A 19,889-nucleotide genomic window follows, 5' to 3' on the forward strand; every position below is an offset into this window, starting at 1 on the left:
GATGATTCACCTTACTCTATATTATTTTGAACCTTTTTTCTTTTGGTATGCCGAGAGAATTATTAGGTCCTAGTTCAATTACATCTCAAGGATTGGAGGAAAGAAGGCAACCAAATGATACAAATGATATGACCAGCCACGTAATTAGCTATCCAATCTATTGGTCTATTATTATTTAAGTCTAGGTTTTTTTTACATACATACCTTTCTAAATATTCGAATTTATATAAATATCCTTCCAAAATTAATATTTATATATATATATACCCTTGATCAAACACGTGTTTTGTATATATACTCTCTTTTTTATGCATATATATCTATGTCATCTAACGCCGTTAAGAAGTTAGTAGTTTAAAATTGAAATGACGAAAATACCCTTAGTGGGAAAACACGCAAAAGAAATGTTTGTAAGGGTATACATGCAAATAGCAATTTTGAAGGGTATTCATGCAATTTCACATATTTAGGAAGGTATACAAGCAAAAAAATTCTTAAATTCTTGCATCAATATCTTTCTAAATATTGAAATTTGCATTAATATCCTCCAAATCGATATTTATGTACATGCCCTCACAAAATACTATTTTGTATGAATACTTTTGATAGAGCGATTTCAACTAACGTGATTAGCCAAAATTATATTTTTTAAAATTAAAAAATAATTAAATTTATAAAATTATTTTCTTATTCCTGAAGTAGGTAACAAGTTAACAAGTCTTGCTGAAAATTAATATCTCTACCTCCTTTTAGAAATTTTTTGATCTTACTCAACCCTCTCTCTTGACCCTCAACTCCCTTCTCCACTATAAACAACCCTTCATTGTATCCTTTTTTACATGAAGATGGTCAGGTCTTATCTTTAGCGTTACGTATTATTGAAAAAAAAGTGTTGTGAGATATTTACAATATTTATCTTTTAGTGTATGAGATTTGCAATCTTTATCTTTTAGAGCTAGAAAATTTTTCGTGTGCAGGCTAATAGTCGATTTATTATTAGTGTGACAAGATCGTGTGGGCACATATGCAAGAAATAAGGGGAAAAAAAGGTATACACGCAAAATAAGTATTTAATAAGGGTATACATGCAAATATCAATTTTAGAAGGATATTCATATAAATTTCAATATTTAGGAGGATATGTACACAAAAAAAACTGTTGAAGTTTTAGTATAATGTTACAATAGTGTTTTTTTTTTGTGTTACATTTTGTTTTTTTAATATAATACTCATGGATCAAATTAGAAGGAAAAAAAATAGAGCATGGGAGAAATTCTAGTTAGACAGAACCAAGAGATGAGATGGCTAGGATTTTAGCATACTCTAGAGCTTATATATGACTAGCTAAGATTTGGTGGTTGGTGTAAGAAATTGAGAACCTTAAGGACTTCATGGATGACACTTACAATAGCATACAAGAAATTTCTCTTTTAGCAAAAATAATAGATACAATTTAGTTTCTCTTTTTTGAAATTCACTACACAGAGGGAGAGTTTTACCTAGCAGGATCTAAGAGACTTGAAGCAGGATCGAATAGCCTTGTTGCACCAGATGGCTAAATAAACTGGTTTCCTAATTAGTTTTGACTGGTTGGGAAGGAATTAATCTCCATCCCAGGCTTGGATTTTTTTTTTGATTTCACACATCTAACCCGTGCAGGATGAGTCCAAGTCTTTCATTTTTCTATTTTCAGTCTCCGTTGCTGCAGTGCACAAATTTAAAATTTGCGAAGATCATTCTGTCGAACAAGATATGGATCAAGCAATAAAGTTATGGGTTCTCCCATGCTGATTGCCTCTTTCATTAACTTGGGATCTTAAAGAATTCCACAAGCTTCCGAGCTATGCATGTATACTGTGAGACCAATGAGGCGGCTGACTGGGTGGCGGCATATGTTGCGAGCCACTTAGGAGGTACCCTATGGTCTGGGGAGGGAGAGACACCCGGAGCACTTTGGGACCTTTTGTTTTCTGACTCTATTGGGTGTATTCGTACCCGTGTTGTATGAAATACCCGCTTTAGCAAAAAAAAAAAAAAAAAAATTCCACAAGCCAAAGCAATCAAACCACATGAAATCTAGAAGAACTGAAGTGTTTTGCTTATTCATACATCACTCATACATCAGGCTCGGCCAACCCACACATGCAAGTCTACCTTTCCGTCATCTATGACCATTCAACACAAATTTGAGTACTAACACGTTAGATATCAAGTTTGATACTCTCTCCTTGGCAAGGCAATTTTTGCACCACGCCAACATGTACCATGATACCTGATTTTGAAACGCAATCTAAAGTTGTAAGAAAATTAGAGGCATGTGCACAATGCACGCATAGAGGACATATCAACATAAAGTGGAAAAATAGAGACAAGTTAGGTCAGCACTGTTTTCTCAAATAATTTGGTTACCACTGGCTTTCTCATTTGGGATCTTTTAAATAGATATGAACAATCTAACCAAGTGACAAGACTGCTATACATCAGGCTATACCAAGCAGCTGTTCCTTCTTTTCTTTGTCAGCTTCTCTTTTTTATTTTTGTTGGCTGCACTCATGCACGTATGGTGTGAGACACCGTTATATCAGAAACAAAAAACAAGGACATATGATAGATCAATCATGGAGACCAGGCCAATTTTCCCAAAACTTTAAAGGAAAAAAGAAAACATATGCAGGTAGCAAGATTTTGAACATATTATCCCATTATAACACCCTCCATTGAAACCATTATTAAAAGCCATTATTATCTCAGAAAATAATGGACAATAATATAATATAATATATTATATTTTTTTATTAGATAAATTAATAAATTTTTGGACTGTACAGTCATTTTTTGGGAGAGTTCGTTTTTGGACAGAATTTTAAGAGAAAAATTTGAATTTAACAAAAACATTTTATTTGAAAGAAAGTTCAAATGAAAATAACAACCGCTAGTTATATTATAGTGAACCTTTATAATGAGAAATAATAGAAAACATAATAAACGGAACAACTGTTATTTAAACCTATGGAGAATGGTGGTAGGGGAGCAATGCATGGTTAGTTATCTAACCTAGCATTTGCCTTTGGTATCTGCTGCCTTCTCATTTAAACAAACTCCATGTCCGTTCTTATTCTTCCCAGGCAGACCAGCAAGATATCTATAGCGAGAGATCATCTTTTCACATGAATTCAAAAGAACACTTAAGTAGTGATTCAAACCTTATATTGAAATGAATTTTATAAGGCCACTAATTGCATAATTCACATATATGTACCTTTATTGCACTTCGAATTTAAAACACTTGACAAGGTCAAATTCCCAGAAGGATAGCATGAAACTCCTCCAATTACAGTAAAATCATCTATTGCATTAGAAGCTCAGCACAGTTAATGCAGATCAGTGTCTATCAAGTGTGAAATGGAATTAGATAAACAGGAAAGCATCAACAATTGTTAGAGGCAAAGGCAAGGGAAGACTTCAATGTTAAATAGTCTATCACCAGCCTAGTTCCTGCACTGACTACAACAGCAAACTCCTTTTCTACTATTCCAAATGCACCGCAAGTGTGTCTGTATATTTACGTTTTGGTTTCACCAAGACAAAGCCTTTAAAGAACTTCTGCTGGATTAAACAAACTGAAGATTTCACTGAGGGGGTTTATATTGTAAAAATGTTCTAGATTTAATGACAAGTGTGATAGAATTATTCCCACAAACAGGTGCCAGCTTTCTCCTTTGCATGCTGGGTCCATGACCACATGTACTTTTAGGTTAGTTGCAATTTTTTTGAGAACTCCTCCCCCAACCATCTTTGTACATAATATGAAGTAACCCTCTCATAAAATTACAATTTGAATAGCACAACACTTTATTGCAAACTTAACCTAGGAGAAAAACTTACTAGATCGGTAGAGATGGAGGAACAGCTTTGTTCAATGTTCTGCTGCATAAGCTCAACGTCCGATCTGTCCTGCAGCATAACAGGATAAAACTCCATGAATAATAGTGAATGATGATGTAATTTATTTTACCAGAATATGCACTGATCTCAGAAGAGGATTTAATCTCTCAATAATAATAAATAGCCGTTACAAATGAGCAACCACACCACACTCCTCCCCTCCATTTCCTTTCCAATGAATTCTAATTAAAGGTGAACTGAGTTTGATTAGTCTTAGAGAACTCAGAAGGCCCAAGACATTTTAGGGTATACACAAGAAACTGACTAAAATGCAGAAAACTGAATTCCACCAAAACATGGTGTGGTGAGATGGACATAAAAAAAAATACTCATTCGGTAGCAAAGGATCAAGCATGTATTGACCTAATCGAGTGGTATATGGTGTACTGTACTGTATCAGCATCTGGTACGGATAGCATAGCGACATTTGGTATACCAAAAAATTTTTGTATCATGTTATATTAATACTGTACCAGTATGACGTGAGTATGGAGTTCGGTACCGGATGGCAAATCTTAGCGTCCAAGATTATTAATGTGTGATAACCTAGTTTTGGGCGGACCTGAGGAGGCCCAGACCCATTGTTTCTGCGTGCCCGCACGTGTGGTGGGGGAAGAGGACTCCCGATGCGAGTCCGTCTTCATCCCCGACTCCATCGGACGAAGGATATCTGGAGCCCGCCGGATTCAATTGCGGCCTTAGGATTTTTCTATAAAAGAAGACAACTTCTCCTCCTCTAAGCAATCCAACCTCGAATCGTTCTCCAGTCTCCCTGATTTCAAATGTTTTTGGTTGGGGTTTCCTTGGATTTCCCCTGGAAAAGAATGCCGGATCACCCTTTCTGGCCTCGTCGGACCAAGGTAATCATCCTATGCCTCCTCTTCCTTTTTCCTATTCTAAGGCTGTTATCACGGGCTGACTAGGATCGGTGAATCGCCAGGTTGCCTTTGAGAAGGCTTTTCCCTGTTTCAAGCTTTCTTCCCCTATTTTAGCCATCGGCCGCCGACGATCTCTTGCTCCTTTGGCGCTTAGTCGCCATCCGGCAACGCGTGGATTGCCGGCCATTAAGTCCGTCATGGATTGAAAAAAAGGGGGGGAGGAAAGCCGAACCCCCATGCTTCTTGTTGCTCCTCCCGTTTCCTCTTTGCTGGCCGACCACCATCGGTAGTGATGATGTGGCCAAGAGCCGCCCTTAGCTGCGGCCACCTGGACTGGACCGCCACCTGGACTGGACCGCCTAGATAGCCTCCCCGACCTTTTTCTATTTTGAGAAAGGGAGAGAGAGCTTTCATGGCTCTCTTGTTTTTTCTCTCTTCTCTCTCTATTCAGTCCAAAGGACTAGTGGAAGAGGGATTTAGGGGATCTGATGGTTAAGAGTCCTGGCGAACCCCAGCAGAGAGCTCTACATGGTTGATTTTCACTTTATGTTTTTTTAATATATTATACTTGGTTTTGTAGGGGAATAATTCTTTGGAAAGAAAAATATCAACATTAAAGTATATAAATCAAAGTGTGGGCTAATACTTAGTGTGTGAATTGTCATCAATAAAGATAAGTATCTCTGGACTTAATCACCAATATATATTATTTATAGATTTGTATTGTTGATTTTATATCTCTGGATTTGTATCGGTGAATTTGATTTTGCATGAGAGGATATCGTTTTATATGATTTTTGGTACAAATATATTTATGCGTTGGCTACATATGTGTTTTAGTTATTGAAGTTGATTTGATAAGAATAATATGCAATAATTAGATGAATAAGAAGTGATTTGGACTAATCTCGTCATATGGATAGCCCTCACGAGTTAATACATAGGATCCTCCATGAGTTTAAGTATAGAATAACCTCTACGAGTTTATGCTTGGGATAGTTTCCACGAGCTTACGCATGAGATAGCTTTCATGGGTTACGTATGGGATTTATGTTTATCAGTTATGGATTGGAACATAATCTTAATTAGTCTTAAGTTGGCAAATATATTGTTATTAAATATGGAATTATGATAATGAGAAGCAGATGGTAAGATACATGGAACTAGTGTTAAATAAAAAGTTTTACTTGTTGGTATTTATGATATACCTCTTTTGATAAGATGGATGTTTGATGATATATATGTATGTTGCTTTGAATGAGCCTTTTGGATATTGTTATGACATGTTTTTCATCCAATATTGTTTATTTGCTATTTTTAATTATATTATATTGGTGTAGATGTGTGTAGACTTTTTTGCACATGCAATGCATGTTTGAGATGAAAATAATATAAAATTTAAACTTAGATATTATAAATTATAAAAAAGAACTAAAAATAAATTTTTTCCTCATTCTTGAGATTTTTTTTTATACTTCTTGCATATTTATCTTGCAGCTTGAATTTCTAATTTTATTTTCTAATCCATTTACTCTCATAATTTGTTATTGTATTTTTTCTATTTGTTTGCAACACAATTTTAAATTATTTATCTTATTTATTTATTTTCTCACAAATTGGTGGTAAGAGAATAACAAAGAGAAACGTTTGTGTGATGATATCATCAAAAAAGGAATATTCTATTACATTTTCCCTGTTTGCTAATAGTTTGTATTTTTTTTCAATTTTTTTATTTGTTTTTTATGATAAGTTTTTCTTCATGTGACCTTTTACTTACATGTTTGTAATTGGTTCTTTTAATTTTTCTTTATTTGTTGAAAACCAAGTTTTTTATTTTATTTTTTATTATTATGATTTTAACCAAGATACGTCATACCATACCGAATCGAGTAATAGGAGAGGACCATAGCATACCGGTATAGTACCGGTATGCGATACGAGAGGCGTCGACATTCAGTACACCGAATCTGTCCTCATACCGGGCGTACCGACACAATGATAGGATGATACTAGTATGGGGCCTGGTATCAAAATGGTATACCATGATTGCAACTAGGTAAAATCATAGTTATATAAGATATTATAGTTCGTATTCGTTACCAACTTTAACCCATTGGTAGAGGGCCGTTTTCGTTGGATGCGCTCTAGGATGTCGATTGACCCCCATTTTTAGAGGCGGTTATAGCAATCTACGAGCCTTTAGAAAACTTATATCTTTTTCTTTCAAACATATACATATATAGATGAAAAATACTAAATGGCATGATCCGATTGATATTTCATAATAAAGTTGTTTTCATCAAATCATTCGTGAAACTATTTTTTATAATAAGCACGATTTTCATAACACATATGCTGATCTATAATTTTAAGAAAAATATGATATTTTCACAAGCAAATTTTATGCACAGCAGACATGATTATTTAAAAGATAATAAGGAGTGCAAGATCTACTTATCTCTTTGGTTTTCAACCGTCAAACTTGACTAGATAACTCCGCTAGTATTTAAGACATTAAAAGCGAGATCAATTTCTATTCAAATTAAAATAATAAGAGATAGGGACGATTGGCCGGATGATAGTGTTTGACGATTTTGGGTGGGTCAAGCCTGAGCAATTCGATCAATAAATTATAAGGTATGGACTCGATTAGGGCTAAGGTTGTTAACATAGTTCATCATCAGTGGATTCCATGAACACTTGACAAGGCTGGATGATCAGTTTAGTAGGTGACTCGAGCATTAGGATAGTTTAGGGCCTCTTTTCAGAGGTCCACCTGGATTCGTAGATTAGGTCGACATGACTCAATTCTAGTTTTCTTCGATCTTCTAGAGAGAAATAGTAGAGAGAGGTGAGAGAAAGTAGAGAAAATATGAGAGAGAGAGAGAGGGATGGTTCTCTCTCTCCTCATCATCTTTCTCTTTTCTTCTTTCTTCTTCTTTTCTTCTTGGCAAAAGAAAGGATGAAGGAAGAGGGTGGACCGGTGGCTGTCGTGGTCGTGGTCCGGCAAGGGCGCAGCAGGCGCTGATGAGGGATAGTGAGGAACGGGCGGTGGCAGTGGCTTGTCGGCTGAATTCAACCCAAAATAGGGCCAAACATGAAAACTTTGGCTCGATTGTCCTTGGATCCCAGCCCACTCACCGACAGTTGTGAGGTTCGGCTCTAGCCACGGGGCGATGCATGGAAGCGGTCGTTGGCTTCAGTGATGAACGCCGATGGTGGTGGCATACTTGGAAGAAGAGAGTCGAAATAGGGCTCCCCTATGCCAGAAAGTATTCCGGCAATTTGCCGGCTTTAATCCGAGGGAACAAAGGCCAAAATACTAAGGAAGAAAGAGGAGGAGATGAAGAATTCATACCTCGGTCTGATGAGGCTTTCTGGCAGGTTTTTTCGGTGAGGAATCAAGGAAGAAAGCCCGAGAAGAGGGCTTAAAATTGGTGGCTATTCTTGACGATTCCGGTGGAGAAAATCCAAAGAGGAGGAGGGGAATTTAATAGCCAAGTTCTTAGAGTTCGACTCGAACAAGGATTGTCCCGGATAGCTCCAATTTCTGCTGGAATCAAAGGAGGAAGAAGATTCTGATCGGAAGTTTTCTCTTCCAACCATCGTGAGCAACATGGCTCGCTCCAATTGAGCCTGGCCTCTTCGGCCGGCCCACTAGCCCCCCAAAAAAACTGGGCTGGGTTTTTACATGTTCTATAACCAAGGATACTAATAATTGCAGCAAGTAGGGTTTGAAGGGAGTTTGGTAGATAATAATTCTGTACCAGAGTATTATAACTGTAATTTTTTTTTTCCCTTAAGACCATTTATGGCTGATTTATTGTTTAATTTTCTGACCTTGCTAACATTACATGAATGCTAATGCTATTTTAAGTTTTATGAGGCTGTTTTCAGATTAAACCATGTTAATGGTTTTTTTCAACTGTGGACAAATAGTTATCTTTTGTGTTTTTTTTTTTTTTTATTACCTTCAGAAATGAGGTGACAAATATGGTCTCATCAGATAAGTACAAATGTCACGAATGGACGCAAGAAAAATTCATTAGACAACCATGTGTTGCAGTCAAGAACCAGCAAGAAAAATGAAGCAAACAAAAAGAATGGCAAAACAAGAAGTAAGATTATCACGTAAAGTCAGCAGAGTCATCATTGACCAACTCAAGTGCATGCCAATAAAAGGTGAACTCAGACTACCTCTCTCGGCAAGATCCCAAATGAATCCTAGAGCGATCTCTAGAAATAATGCAAGACTTAAAATAAATAATTTTTAAATTCACTATGCCAATTAATCCAACTAATTAAATCCACTATGACCAAATTTTATTTCATTCCAAGATTTTCAAATATTTTTGGATAACGGAAACTAAGCTAACTAACTAGTGACTCTATCGCTCGAACTCCACATCCGATCCCATTGAGACTATGCATCTCATGACTCTGAAAGGAAAAGAAAAGAGGTGGTGTGAGCTTTACAGCCCAGTAAATATCCTCCAAGCATACACACCAACATAAATTCGTCAATATCTTTTAGCAAATATAAAATTAGTAGAAAAACAGTAAGATTCATACATTAACAATCTAACAATCGAATAATGCTCAATAAATCCAGTGTATATATATTTATAGACACTTATATAAGCCATGTCAGCATACAATTCAGGTTTAACCAATAGCAATTCAATTACTTGCACATCGCCATGAATAAAGAGTCTTGAGATAGATGTCATATATTACCATAGTTCTGCGTAACATATTACATATCACCCAATCAGCAATTCCATGCAATAGTAATTTGGTCATTAACCGATTAACATAGTTTAGATCCCGACAATATTATCGTTCCAACATTGGACTAGTCTTGTCCACACTCCAACTTGTGGTAGGCCATGCACACCACGTTTCAGCTCGTGGCCAGCAACCATAATTTTGTCAGCTGATATAACAAACATCACATTTCACACATGTCGGCTAGTCCAATTGCCTCTCTTTTTTTCGATCCCATAGTTATGAAAAAAATAATTAAACATAATATTTTTTTTAATTTGATTTCAGCATTGGACTAGTCACGGGCATGCTCCACCCCGTGGTAGGCTGAATACATACTATGCTTCCACCTATGGCCGGCAACCACGATATCACAACTCAGCCCATCGTTGACACATGATGTTTCACACATGGCTGGCTAATCCAAATGCCCTCTTTTTTCTTACTCTTACAAAAATTCAGTTTACTTATGTCACAATTATGTTTTAACTACAGTTCGTTATCTAGAATTGATTTTTCGGCATTGGACTAGTTATAACCATGTCCAGCCTGTAGTAGGCCAAACACAATGCTGCACCCCAGCCTAACACTATCCCAGCACATATATCACATTTCTTGCACGGTCAACCAATCCAGATGCCTCCCATACCCCATCATATAATTATATCGAAGTCTTGATTTATTTATGGTCTACATAATTTCTGTAATTAATCACCAATTAATAAGTTTCATACGGAAGAACTATACTAAGTAACATCATAATCCATGAAACATCACATCAACACATAATACACATAGCAATATAAATAAAATATCTACAATCATACAAAATACATTTACATACAAAACTTTCCATAATCATGCAAGTGATTGTGTTGAGGGATTCTTACCTCTACCGCTAATAGACTCAAATATAACGAACATCAAACCACTTCTCGATCTATGAACTCGGGGGTAAAGTGTCCTACTCAATACTTTCTTGCCTAGGCAATTGCTTGCTTACAGGTCAGATTTTATCATCAGAATAATCATAACAATCCATGGATTATGGTAGATGATCATAATAAGGTTAGCCCGAGCCCCCTCCTAGGGCCGCATAATATCAACTTGGAACCCTTCTAAGGCTGCATAACACTGACCCAAAACCCTTCTAAGGCCGCATAATGCAGACCAGCGACCCCCGGGTCTGCAATACCAACTTGGAGTCCCCAGTCGTGCAATGCTGGCCAGACTCCTCCAAGGGTCAGCTTGAATCCACAAGACAACTCTGAACCCATCACTGGTCCACTAAGATATGTAGAGAGAGAAAGAGTGAAGAGAGAGAGAGAGGAGAGAGAAAGAGAACTCTCTCTCTCGTCCCCTAGCCAAAGGAAGGCTCCCCTTTGTCTTTCTCAAAACATAACAACGAAGAAGGAGATGTTGCAGTGGCTAGTGGAGGCGACCCATGGCAATGTCCGATGGTAACCGTGGCGACGTTTGGCAGCGGTGTGGAAGAAAAAAAATAGAAGAGAAGTCCGAATAGGGGAAACCTTTGCTTGACCAAATCTGGCGATCAATCGTCCATAATATGACTAGCAACAGCAGCAGCTTTAGCCTCCGGCAACCAAAGCAGAGCCATATCCGGTGACGGCGGCAACAATCGGCCGAACAAGAAGAAGATAAGAAAAAAATAGGGGAGACCCTTTTCAAAGAGATTTGGCCATTAACTGGCTTAAAACCAGTCGGCAATGGTGACCTTAGAACCATGAAGAAGCGGGAAGAGGGTTTATAAGCCCATACATCAATTTCTAGGAAGGAATCGATGGTGATTTGCCGAGAATGCTCGATGGAATCTAGGAGAACTCAGGGGATTTCACCGGTGGTTGATCGGGGATTTGGAGCAATTTTTAGAGGAAAGAGGAGAGGCCATTTTATAGATTGAGTCGAAGGGCTGTCACTGGAGTTCGGCGAGCCCCAGGATCCTCCTCCTTGACAGACTTGGGGAGGAAGATGACTTCCATCAGGAGTCTTCCTCCCCATCGCACAAGCCAGGCGCATGTTGAATGGCCTAAGGGTTGGCCCAAGCCAACCAGGCCGGACCAAGCCCGCGGGCCATTATACAATGTCTAAGGAGAGCCAGATGAATGCAGTTTTAACCCCATATATGGAGAGGCTATTTCTATATTTTAAACTCATTACACTTAGGTTATATTGGAGCAACCTTACCATTGTGTCAAGACTCACCCTTTATTTCCTAGAAAGAATGGACCCTATAAATACTAGATGACAAGCCATCAGAGAAACTCAAGTAAAAGGCAGATTCCTTTCAAACAAAGTAGTTAAGGTAATATAAATTATCTTAATCCCACAAATACTGGGAGTTAATAATCTTCTATATAGAAAAGTGCATGATACAATATATACTAGAGATCAGCATCAGAATTGAATCTCTAGGTTGATGGCGATCAAAATATGTAGCTCCAAGGATGTAGAAGATTTTCTGAGTTGTGATATCACTCCAAAAAAAAAAAATCACAAAATACGATAAACAGCATATTGATGTTTTGTCGAAACATTCTCTTGGAAAATAAACTGCAGTGAAACAAATATCTGCTAAAGGCAAATTCAGATAAAGGCATGAAGTTTTATTTCAGGGCAAAATATAGAGACCCATTCAGCAATAAAATATGGAAGGTTATTCATAAACTCTGGAAACCAAATCATTTTTAAAGAATCTATAGTTAAAAATGAATTCCCATTGAATACAAAGTTAATAGAATAATACAGAATAATACTAGTAATTTTTTCAATATTAACCATAGGACTCTCCATCATATTGTAATACTAAAATGCTTCTCAAGAATCACTGCCACTTGCAAGAGATCAGTAAACTACTTTGTTTATATTGCCACCAGAATGAAAATGGCACATAAAGAGAAAATCCATAGGATGTGCCTCCAGATGAATAAAGCAGTTCTATTTCATTACATAAAAATAAAATTAGTATTAGATTGTAACAGACAATAATGGAAACTTATGTCTAACCTCTGAAGGAAGCATCTTCTTCTAATGGTGTCTCTGATGATGGAGATGGAGAAGAAATAGATGAGGAATCCCTGGCGTCAATCAACATTGCTATGACTTCTTTCATTGTCGGTCTGTCAAATGGTGATTCGCTGGTGCAAAATAGAGCAATTTTTAAAACCAAAGACATCTCTTCAATTGTGCTCTTTGCACTCAAATCCAGCCTGCAGTCAAAGATCCCAGATGATGGCGTCAAGTTCTGCATCGACCTTCTCACCCAATTTACCAGATCCCCTCCTTGCTCCAGAGGCTGAATTGGAGGTTGTCCAGTGATCAATTCCAGTAGAACAACTCCAAAACTATAGATGTCACATTTCTCTGTAACTTTCATCGTGAACGCATACTCTGGATCAAGAAGATGGGGACAACGTTAGAGAGTTAAAAAGACAAGCTTTACCATATAAAAGCTTCCACTAACCCTTCAACTATCATAGTTTCCAATAGGAGGATTATATTCTGTATTTAATGGGACATCCATTAAAGGACAGTACATCAAATGGCATCCATCGATTTCATAATATAATATTAAGCTTCAGGCCAGTTCATGAAGTTGGCTGCACAATCTGTGGAAGCCTATATATTCGAGTAAGCAAGATCCAGGTTATAGCAAGAAAATTACCTACGGAGAATGCTGAAATAAGAAAGCATTTCAGATCTCAAACATTTTTTTTAAAAAATTAGAACAATAATGCTTCTGGATTGTTTCTGGATTAAACAGCAACTTAACATAGATGCTCCATGGACTCTTGAAGGTGTCTTAGGATTGGATATTACTATACTTCTAAATTTTCAGAGCTCAAGTTACAGGATTAAGGATGCTGCTGAATGACATATATTTATGCATACATCTCCAAATATGTCTTCCCTGAAAAATAATCAGAGCACTGAATACAAATGAAGCAGATATGATCTGATAATCTGCTACAGTAAACATCTGGAAAGATCCTTGAGATCGTCAACTTCCAGTTTTAGACTTCATGGCTGGTGAATGCCAGAATTTGAATGAATATAACCACTCTAAAGTATGATCTGGATGGGTCACACTAGAGTGACAATGTTAAGTTGTGGCTTCATGCTATCAGTGTAAATCCAGTGATGTGTAAATCCACTATTTATTGATTAACCAAGCATCAGCTACTTGTGCTCTCATAATGTGCAATTTCAAACTACAGGCTAAGAGGTACCTTATCATCAAACATAGAAATTTAAGCATGTTTACGGAAACAAATCTGAACTTGCTATTATATTGAACAACAGGAAGCATAACTTTCACAATGAGCACTTCCTACTGGTGCTGTCCCTACAGATGCTTCCTAAGAGCATATATGGAAACAAGGAAAACACAATTCAAAAATGAACTAATCTTCATCTATTTGTTTTTCCAGCACTATGTTTTACCTGGGGCGATATAGCCATAAGAACCAGCAACTGCAGACATGGTTTTGGAGTGTGAAATATCAATTAATTTCGCCAAGCCAAAGTCTCCTACATGAGCTTCCATTGTTTCATCCAACAGAATATTGTTTGATTTTATATCACGGTGTATGATTTGAGGTTTACAGTCGCAGTGAAGATAGCGCAAGCCTTCTGCGGCTCCAAGAGCAATCCTATACCGAGTATCCCAATCAAGCAGAGATGTGTCCCTGTTACTGTTACCATGAAGCAGTTCCCCAAGACTACCATTTGCCATATATTCATACAATATAAGGTTAGATTCTTGATGGTAGCAAAAGCCATAGAACTTGACGATGTTGCGGTGACGAACATTTCCAAGGGTGGAGATCTCAGCACGGAAACTACTGTCAACACTAGAACACTCTCCTTGGGATTTCAGCTTCTTAACAGCAATTACAGACCCATCGGGCATGACGGTCTTGTATACCGTTCCACAGGCACCCCTTCCTATAACATTGCACTCTGAGAAATCATCCGTGGCTTTAAGAATTTCTTGATATGTGATACCCTCCATGGGAAAATAATCGAGACCAGACATGCCATGTTTATGATCTTCACATGAAACAAGATCAGGTATGCGACGCTTTAGAGACCAACAAATCCCCACTGTCAAGAACAAGGAAACTGATCCCACAATTACAGCAAAAATGCTAACTATTTTCTCCTTGGAGGCTTTCTTCGTTGCCGAACCTGATTCTGCCGCGTCGGATGGCAATGGTGTAGGCTGGCAAGCTGCTGTACTCATTCCACACAACCCATCATTTCCTAGAAAGTTGCTATCATCCATTCTTCTGAATAAAGGAGTGTTGGGCAATGATCCAACAAGGTTATTATATGAGAGATTGCAAACTAGGAGGCTGGAGAGGCCGCCGAATGATGCTGGCACTTCACCATCAAGCTCATTGTTGTTCAAGTACAGGTTTTCCAACATCTGCAAGTCCCCAAGCTCAGATGGTATCTCCCCGGAAAGCGCATTGTAGCTGATATTGAGAGCAATTTGCAGGGTTGTAAGCTGCCCCAGTTCAGTTGGTATATTACCAGAGAGATGATTCCCTCCCATCTGCAGCTCAGTAAGCCGACGAAGGCGCCCAAGGCTGCTCGGGATGGTGCCATTGAGACGGCTATCAGACAGCTTCAACTGTTCCAAATTCACCAAACTACCAAGATCTTCCGGAACAAATCCCGTGAACTGATTTCTGCCGAGATCAAGCCTCTGCAGCTTCGTACATTTTGCTAACTCGCGAGGTAGAGATCCAGAAAGCTGGTTTGAGGAGATGTTGAAGCTCACAAGCTCAGCTAGTTCTCCAATTTCAGGAGGGATGCGGCCAAGAAAATAGTTATCTGAAAGGAGGAGCCTCTCAAGGTTTCTGAGCTTGCCTATTTCTGGAGGTATGGGTCCAGAGAATCGGTTTTGGCTCATGTCCAGAGAAGATAGATTTCGAAGCGCAGACAATTCGACAGGGAGACTTCCTGTTAGAAGATTTTCCCCCAACCTTAGCTGTACGAGGGACTTGCAAGTTTTCACGCCATGAGGGATGTTTCCAAGCAGCGCATTCGAGCCAAGGCTCAAAAAGATCAACTTCTGGTATTTGCAAAGATGAGCAGGAATGCTACCAGTGAGATTGTTGTCTGAAAGATCAAGAACAGAGAGGTTACTGTTGAATCCCAGCAGAGGAGGAATAAATCCCTCGAGATTGTTGTCGAAGAGTTGGAAGTACTCCAAGGAGGAAAGGTTTTGGAAGGCTAGAGGAATTGTGCCTGTAAGATTATTGATCGACAAATCTATCCTCCTCAGAAGACTCAACTGGCCAAGCTCGCTGGGGATGCTACCCTGCAGGAGGTTCTCAAAAAGATGAAGCAACCGAAGAGTCTGAATTCGGCCAAGCTCTCTGGGAATAACTCCGGTCAAGCGGTTCTCAGAAAGATCGATCTCGAACGCGCTCTCACAATTTCCGAGCTCCCTAGGAATTGTTCCATCTAATTGGTTGGTGTAAAGATACAACCTTTTCAGCATCGACAACCTTCCAAATTCTTTGGGAACGCCTCCGGTGAAAGCATTGTCATTCAAGGCAATCATCTCCAAACTAGTGCAGTTGCCGAGCTCCGGTGGAATCTCGCCGGATAGCAGGTTTTGCCAAAGAATCAGGGTGGTCAAATTCTTCAGCCTCCCAAGCTCTCTAGGAAGAGATCCTTCCAAACTATTCTGAGCCAGCCCAAGAATCTCGAGGCTATCACACTCGCTCATTTCCACCGGCACCGGACCTGACAAGTTATTCAGACCGGCTCGAATGATCCCAAGATTCCTCAACATCCTAATCGACGGGGGAATCTTGCCGGTGAGGTTGTTGCTGTAAATGACGAGCTCTTGCAGCCACGTCAAGTTACCAATACCCGACGGGATCTCGCCATGCAGATAATTCTCGCTCAGGAAGAGTTTCCTGAGCGAAGACAGCCCGCAGAGCTCTGGGGGGATCTCTCCATGGAATTGATTGGTGCTGAGATCAAGAATCTTTAGATTCCCACAGAAGGCCAATTCTCTGGGGATGGGACCAGAGATCATGTTCTTGGAGACATTAAAAACGGTGAGGAAACGGAGACGGCAAATGCTGGCAGATAAGCTACCTTGGAGCTTAAAGTCATGGAGAACGATAGAGGTTACCTCAAATTTAAAGCAGCCAATGCCGTTCCAGTGGCAAGGGCTCGAATCCGACGAGTTCCAGTTCCAGAGGTTATTATCTGCGTCGATGAGTTCTTGCTTGAATTCCATAAGCAGTCGAGCCCCTCGATCATCCAGTGGCAAGCCGAGGGCGAGAAAGCAACCAAAGGTTGCAAACAACTGGAAAAACCGCAAGCTCGAGTTCATTCTTACTTCTCTGTGCAGAACGCACTTATCCATGAGATGGAACAGGAGGGTAATAGGATAACTTTATGCTTGGAGGAATGGAATTGCTATGCTAGAGATTAAAGACCGACTACCGAAGAAGTTCATATAGCAGAAAAATATCAGGAGATGGGGACAGGAAGCGGTTCTAGTCCAAGATTAGGATTTCAGGAACAGGGACATCAGAGCACCATCTAAAAGAATTTAAACATCACCATCTAGAAGGCAATGGATAGACAGAGATAGCCGGACTTTAGATAGCCTTAATTCGAACAAGGAGATCATGACAAGAAGCACAATAACGATCACAGATTAGAAATTCTAGGAAGAATTCAACTGATCAGGAAGACTACCCAAGGAGCGAGAGACATTTTTATGAATTCAAGAGAGGAGCAAAAGAGAAGATTGGCATTCAACCGAGAAACAGGAAGAAGATCAGAATTAGAAGCTTGGTCACGGGTGGATTGGCTTAAAACTTTAAAGGACTCGAATCACGGGGTGAGGCGTGGTGGGGGGCTGTCAGCGGCCACCACGAAGAGGTGGTGAGGGAGTCAACGGTCGGCTTTCCAGCTCTAGGAGAGGCCTTCTAGGTCGACCCAAGGACTCCTGTAGCTTTACAGGACGAAATATGGAGCTCTGTCCTTCGAGAATCTCATGATTTCCGTAAGGAATTAAAAGAACGGGGCCTACCCTACCCAAAAAAAAGGACGGGGACTGGCGAGACAGCTCGTGTCTCCTTTTTTTTTCCTTCTCTCTTTCCATTCCACCTTTTCTGTTTTTCCCCCCTAAGTCATCTCCGGTCGCAATTCATGAGCGGTGATGGTGTCGTAGTGTGGATACTATTTGGTTTTCACTTTATTTTCTTTTGGGTGCTCGTCAAATCAAAGGTTAAAGTATGAGTGGGGAGAAGGAGAAGGGAGGGCTCTACCGTCTGTCTGCGATCCACATAAGCAACATATGAGCATTACGTTATCTCTTGCAATTACTTTAATGAAACTCTCTTTAATTTCAACACGCTGCCTAAGTTTCTGAAAAGGTGTCGTTATTAGCCGATTATGTTAGGTAATGCATGCAGGCAGCGAATGAGGAGGAAGGGAGGAAATTAGGATACGAAATGATAGATGACAAGCATTGCCTATCACACTTATAAAGTATTCAGCTGCCTAACTCCTCCTCTTGAGTTGGTTTGGCAAATGTCTCCTCGATCTAGAAGTAATGCGTTTGACTATCCTTTTGGTAAGGATTTTCGAAGATTTTTACATTCTAAGAGCCATAGTATGTGTACTTAATCGAGACATGGTCGAGGATCATGATCAAAAATGAAATGCTATGTACATGATTGACCACTGTATTAGTAGAATTTATTGGCATAATTTTTTAGATCAATGAGGAGCTACTGCTGCTTAGGCACACCAAATTCGGATATAAAGTTTAGATGATGTTGGTTTAAGCTAGCTACAATCGACGGCAGGTCCTTTACTTGGCTACCATATGATAATCCCTGAAAATTTTGTTCTTAGCCCTTGGTTTCGATCGTCATTTAAGCATTTATGTGTAACTGTGCAAAGCAAGTGTATATAAACAAGCGTAAATATGTGCAAAACATTGGTTTAAGCATGTACATGACTAATCATTCAACACTGAAAGTGCGTAGTAAATTAGATTTTATGTGTTGCGTCTGCTAATAATTTGGCCTGGATAATTAAACTTAAAGTACGGATGGGTCTCCCTTCCTTTCTTTCAAAAAATTCTGAATAAGTAGGGATAAAGGTAGTCCACTAAGGAGCCAGGTGTTACGGTCACCTTAAACTATCTATGCCAGCCTAGTAAAATAGGAAAGCCAAGCAATTTCTCATATCAAGTAGCATCTTAATTAGGAGTAGGAATGAACGTGTTTAAAGCTTTAAAGAACGTGTACAGCTAAAACTGGTTAGTTCAATTTGGCTTAATTACTTTTCTAGTAACCTTGCTTTCTTCTAATGATTAGGTATTCTATCCCATATCAGCTCTGGGGCCCAACATTTGTATCCTTCTCCCCACCCCAAAACACCAATAAAATCTTTTGGGCCACATGTCATAAGAGGACTGATGTTTTAAACTAGAAAACAAAAATGTCATTACTTCCTTCTGTTCTAATTATGAAAAATGACAAACAAAATGTGATGATCTTCTTTAATTTTTCATGTTGTGCTCAACAATCCAAGACATACAGATCCATCTCCACTGCTGTTGTCACGCCCCCAAACCCAACTCCCGGGTCCGGCACGCGACCGGCCGCATGAGCCCTAGAGCAATGCCCTAAAGATCATGCAAGGCCTAAGATAAACAACAATTCCAATAATTCCAATAATTTCATAAATGCCAAAATCAAAGATTGATGTAATTCAATCAAATCCAGCTACAATGTACTGAATGATTACACAATTTCAAATGTCCATAAATAAAAGATAAATTGACTTCTAACTATCTAGCAGTCTGACTCCAGATCGAGCTCACTTCTTGTCCCATCCGACAGATTCTACGAATCCAGTGCCTCTGAAAAAAAAAATGAAAGTGTAGTATGAGCTTTTCCAGCCCAGTAAGAATCCCAACAGCCACACACAACAAAATCATAAAATAATCAAGTATCAAAATATATATATCATTTCATCATTTCAAAAGCTCAACAAACAACAAATATATGTAATCAGTACATATACACAAATCCTTTTTCACATTATGTGATCCATTCCCGTATTACTCAAATTCCAAAGTTTTCAAACTTTTCATTTCTGGCGTTGGACTAACCAAGATCATATCCCAGTCCAAGACTGCACAAATCCCACGCATAAGCTCGTGGCAGCTATCCCACGCGTAAGCCCGTGGAGGCTATCCTACGCATAAGCTCGTAGAGGCTATCC

At 39.0% G+C, this 19,889-nt stretch overlaps 1 protein-coding gene across 3 annotated transcripts; it reads right to left on the reverse strand.

The window, feature by feature from the left end:
* Nucleotides 1-3,611: 3,611 nt before the first annotated feature.
* On the reverse strand, nt 3,612-17,610 carry LOC103710527 (leucine-rich repeat receptor-like serine/threonine-protein kinase At1g17230). 3 transcript variants are annotated; one of them, XM_017843627.3, is made up of 3 exons: nt 14,052-17,610; nt 12,615-12,998; nt 3,612-3,949 (listed from the first exon to the last, which is right to left on the reverse strand). In XM_017843627.3, exons 1-3 carry the CDS (start codon nt 17,002-17,004, stop codon nt 3,885-3,887), a joined length of 3,402 nt encoding a protein of 1,133 aa, XP_017699116.2. In that variant the 5' UTR covers nt 17,005-17,610; the 3' UTR covers nt 3,612-3,884. The 3 variants fall into 3 exon arrangements, with proteins under 3 accessions (XP_017699116.2, XP_008794504.2, XP_008794505.2); XM_008796282.4 differs by having other exon boundaries at nt 3,612-3,954; nt 14,052-17,609; XM_008796283.4 differs by lacking the exon at nt 3,612-3,949 and adding an exon at nt 9,078-9,263 and having other exon boundaries at nt 14,052-17,609.
* Nucleotides 17,611-19,889: the final 2,279 nt, after the last annotated feature.

The sequence above is a fragment of the Phoenix dactylifera genome, chromosome 11, assembly GCF_009389715.1.
Source record: "Phoenix dactylifera cultivar Barhee BC4 chromosome 11, palm_55x_up_171113_PBpolish2nd_filt_p, whole genome shotgun sequence".
Classification (NCBI taxonomy): domain Eukaryota; kingdom Viridiplantae; phylum Streptophyta; class Magnoliopsida; order Arecales; family Arecaceae; genus Phoenix; species Phoenix dactylifera.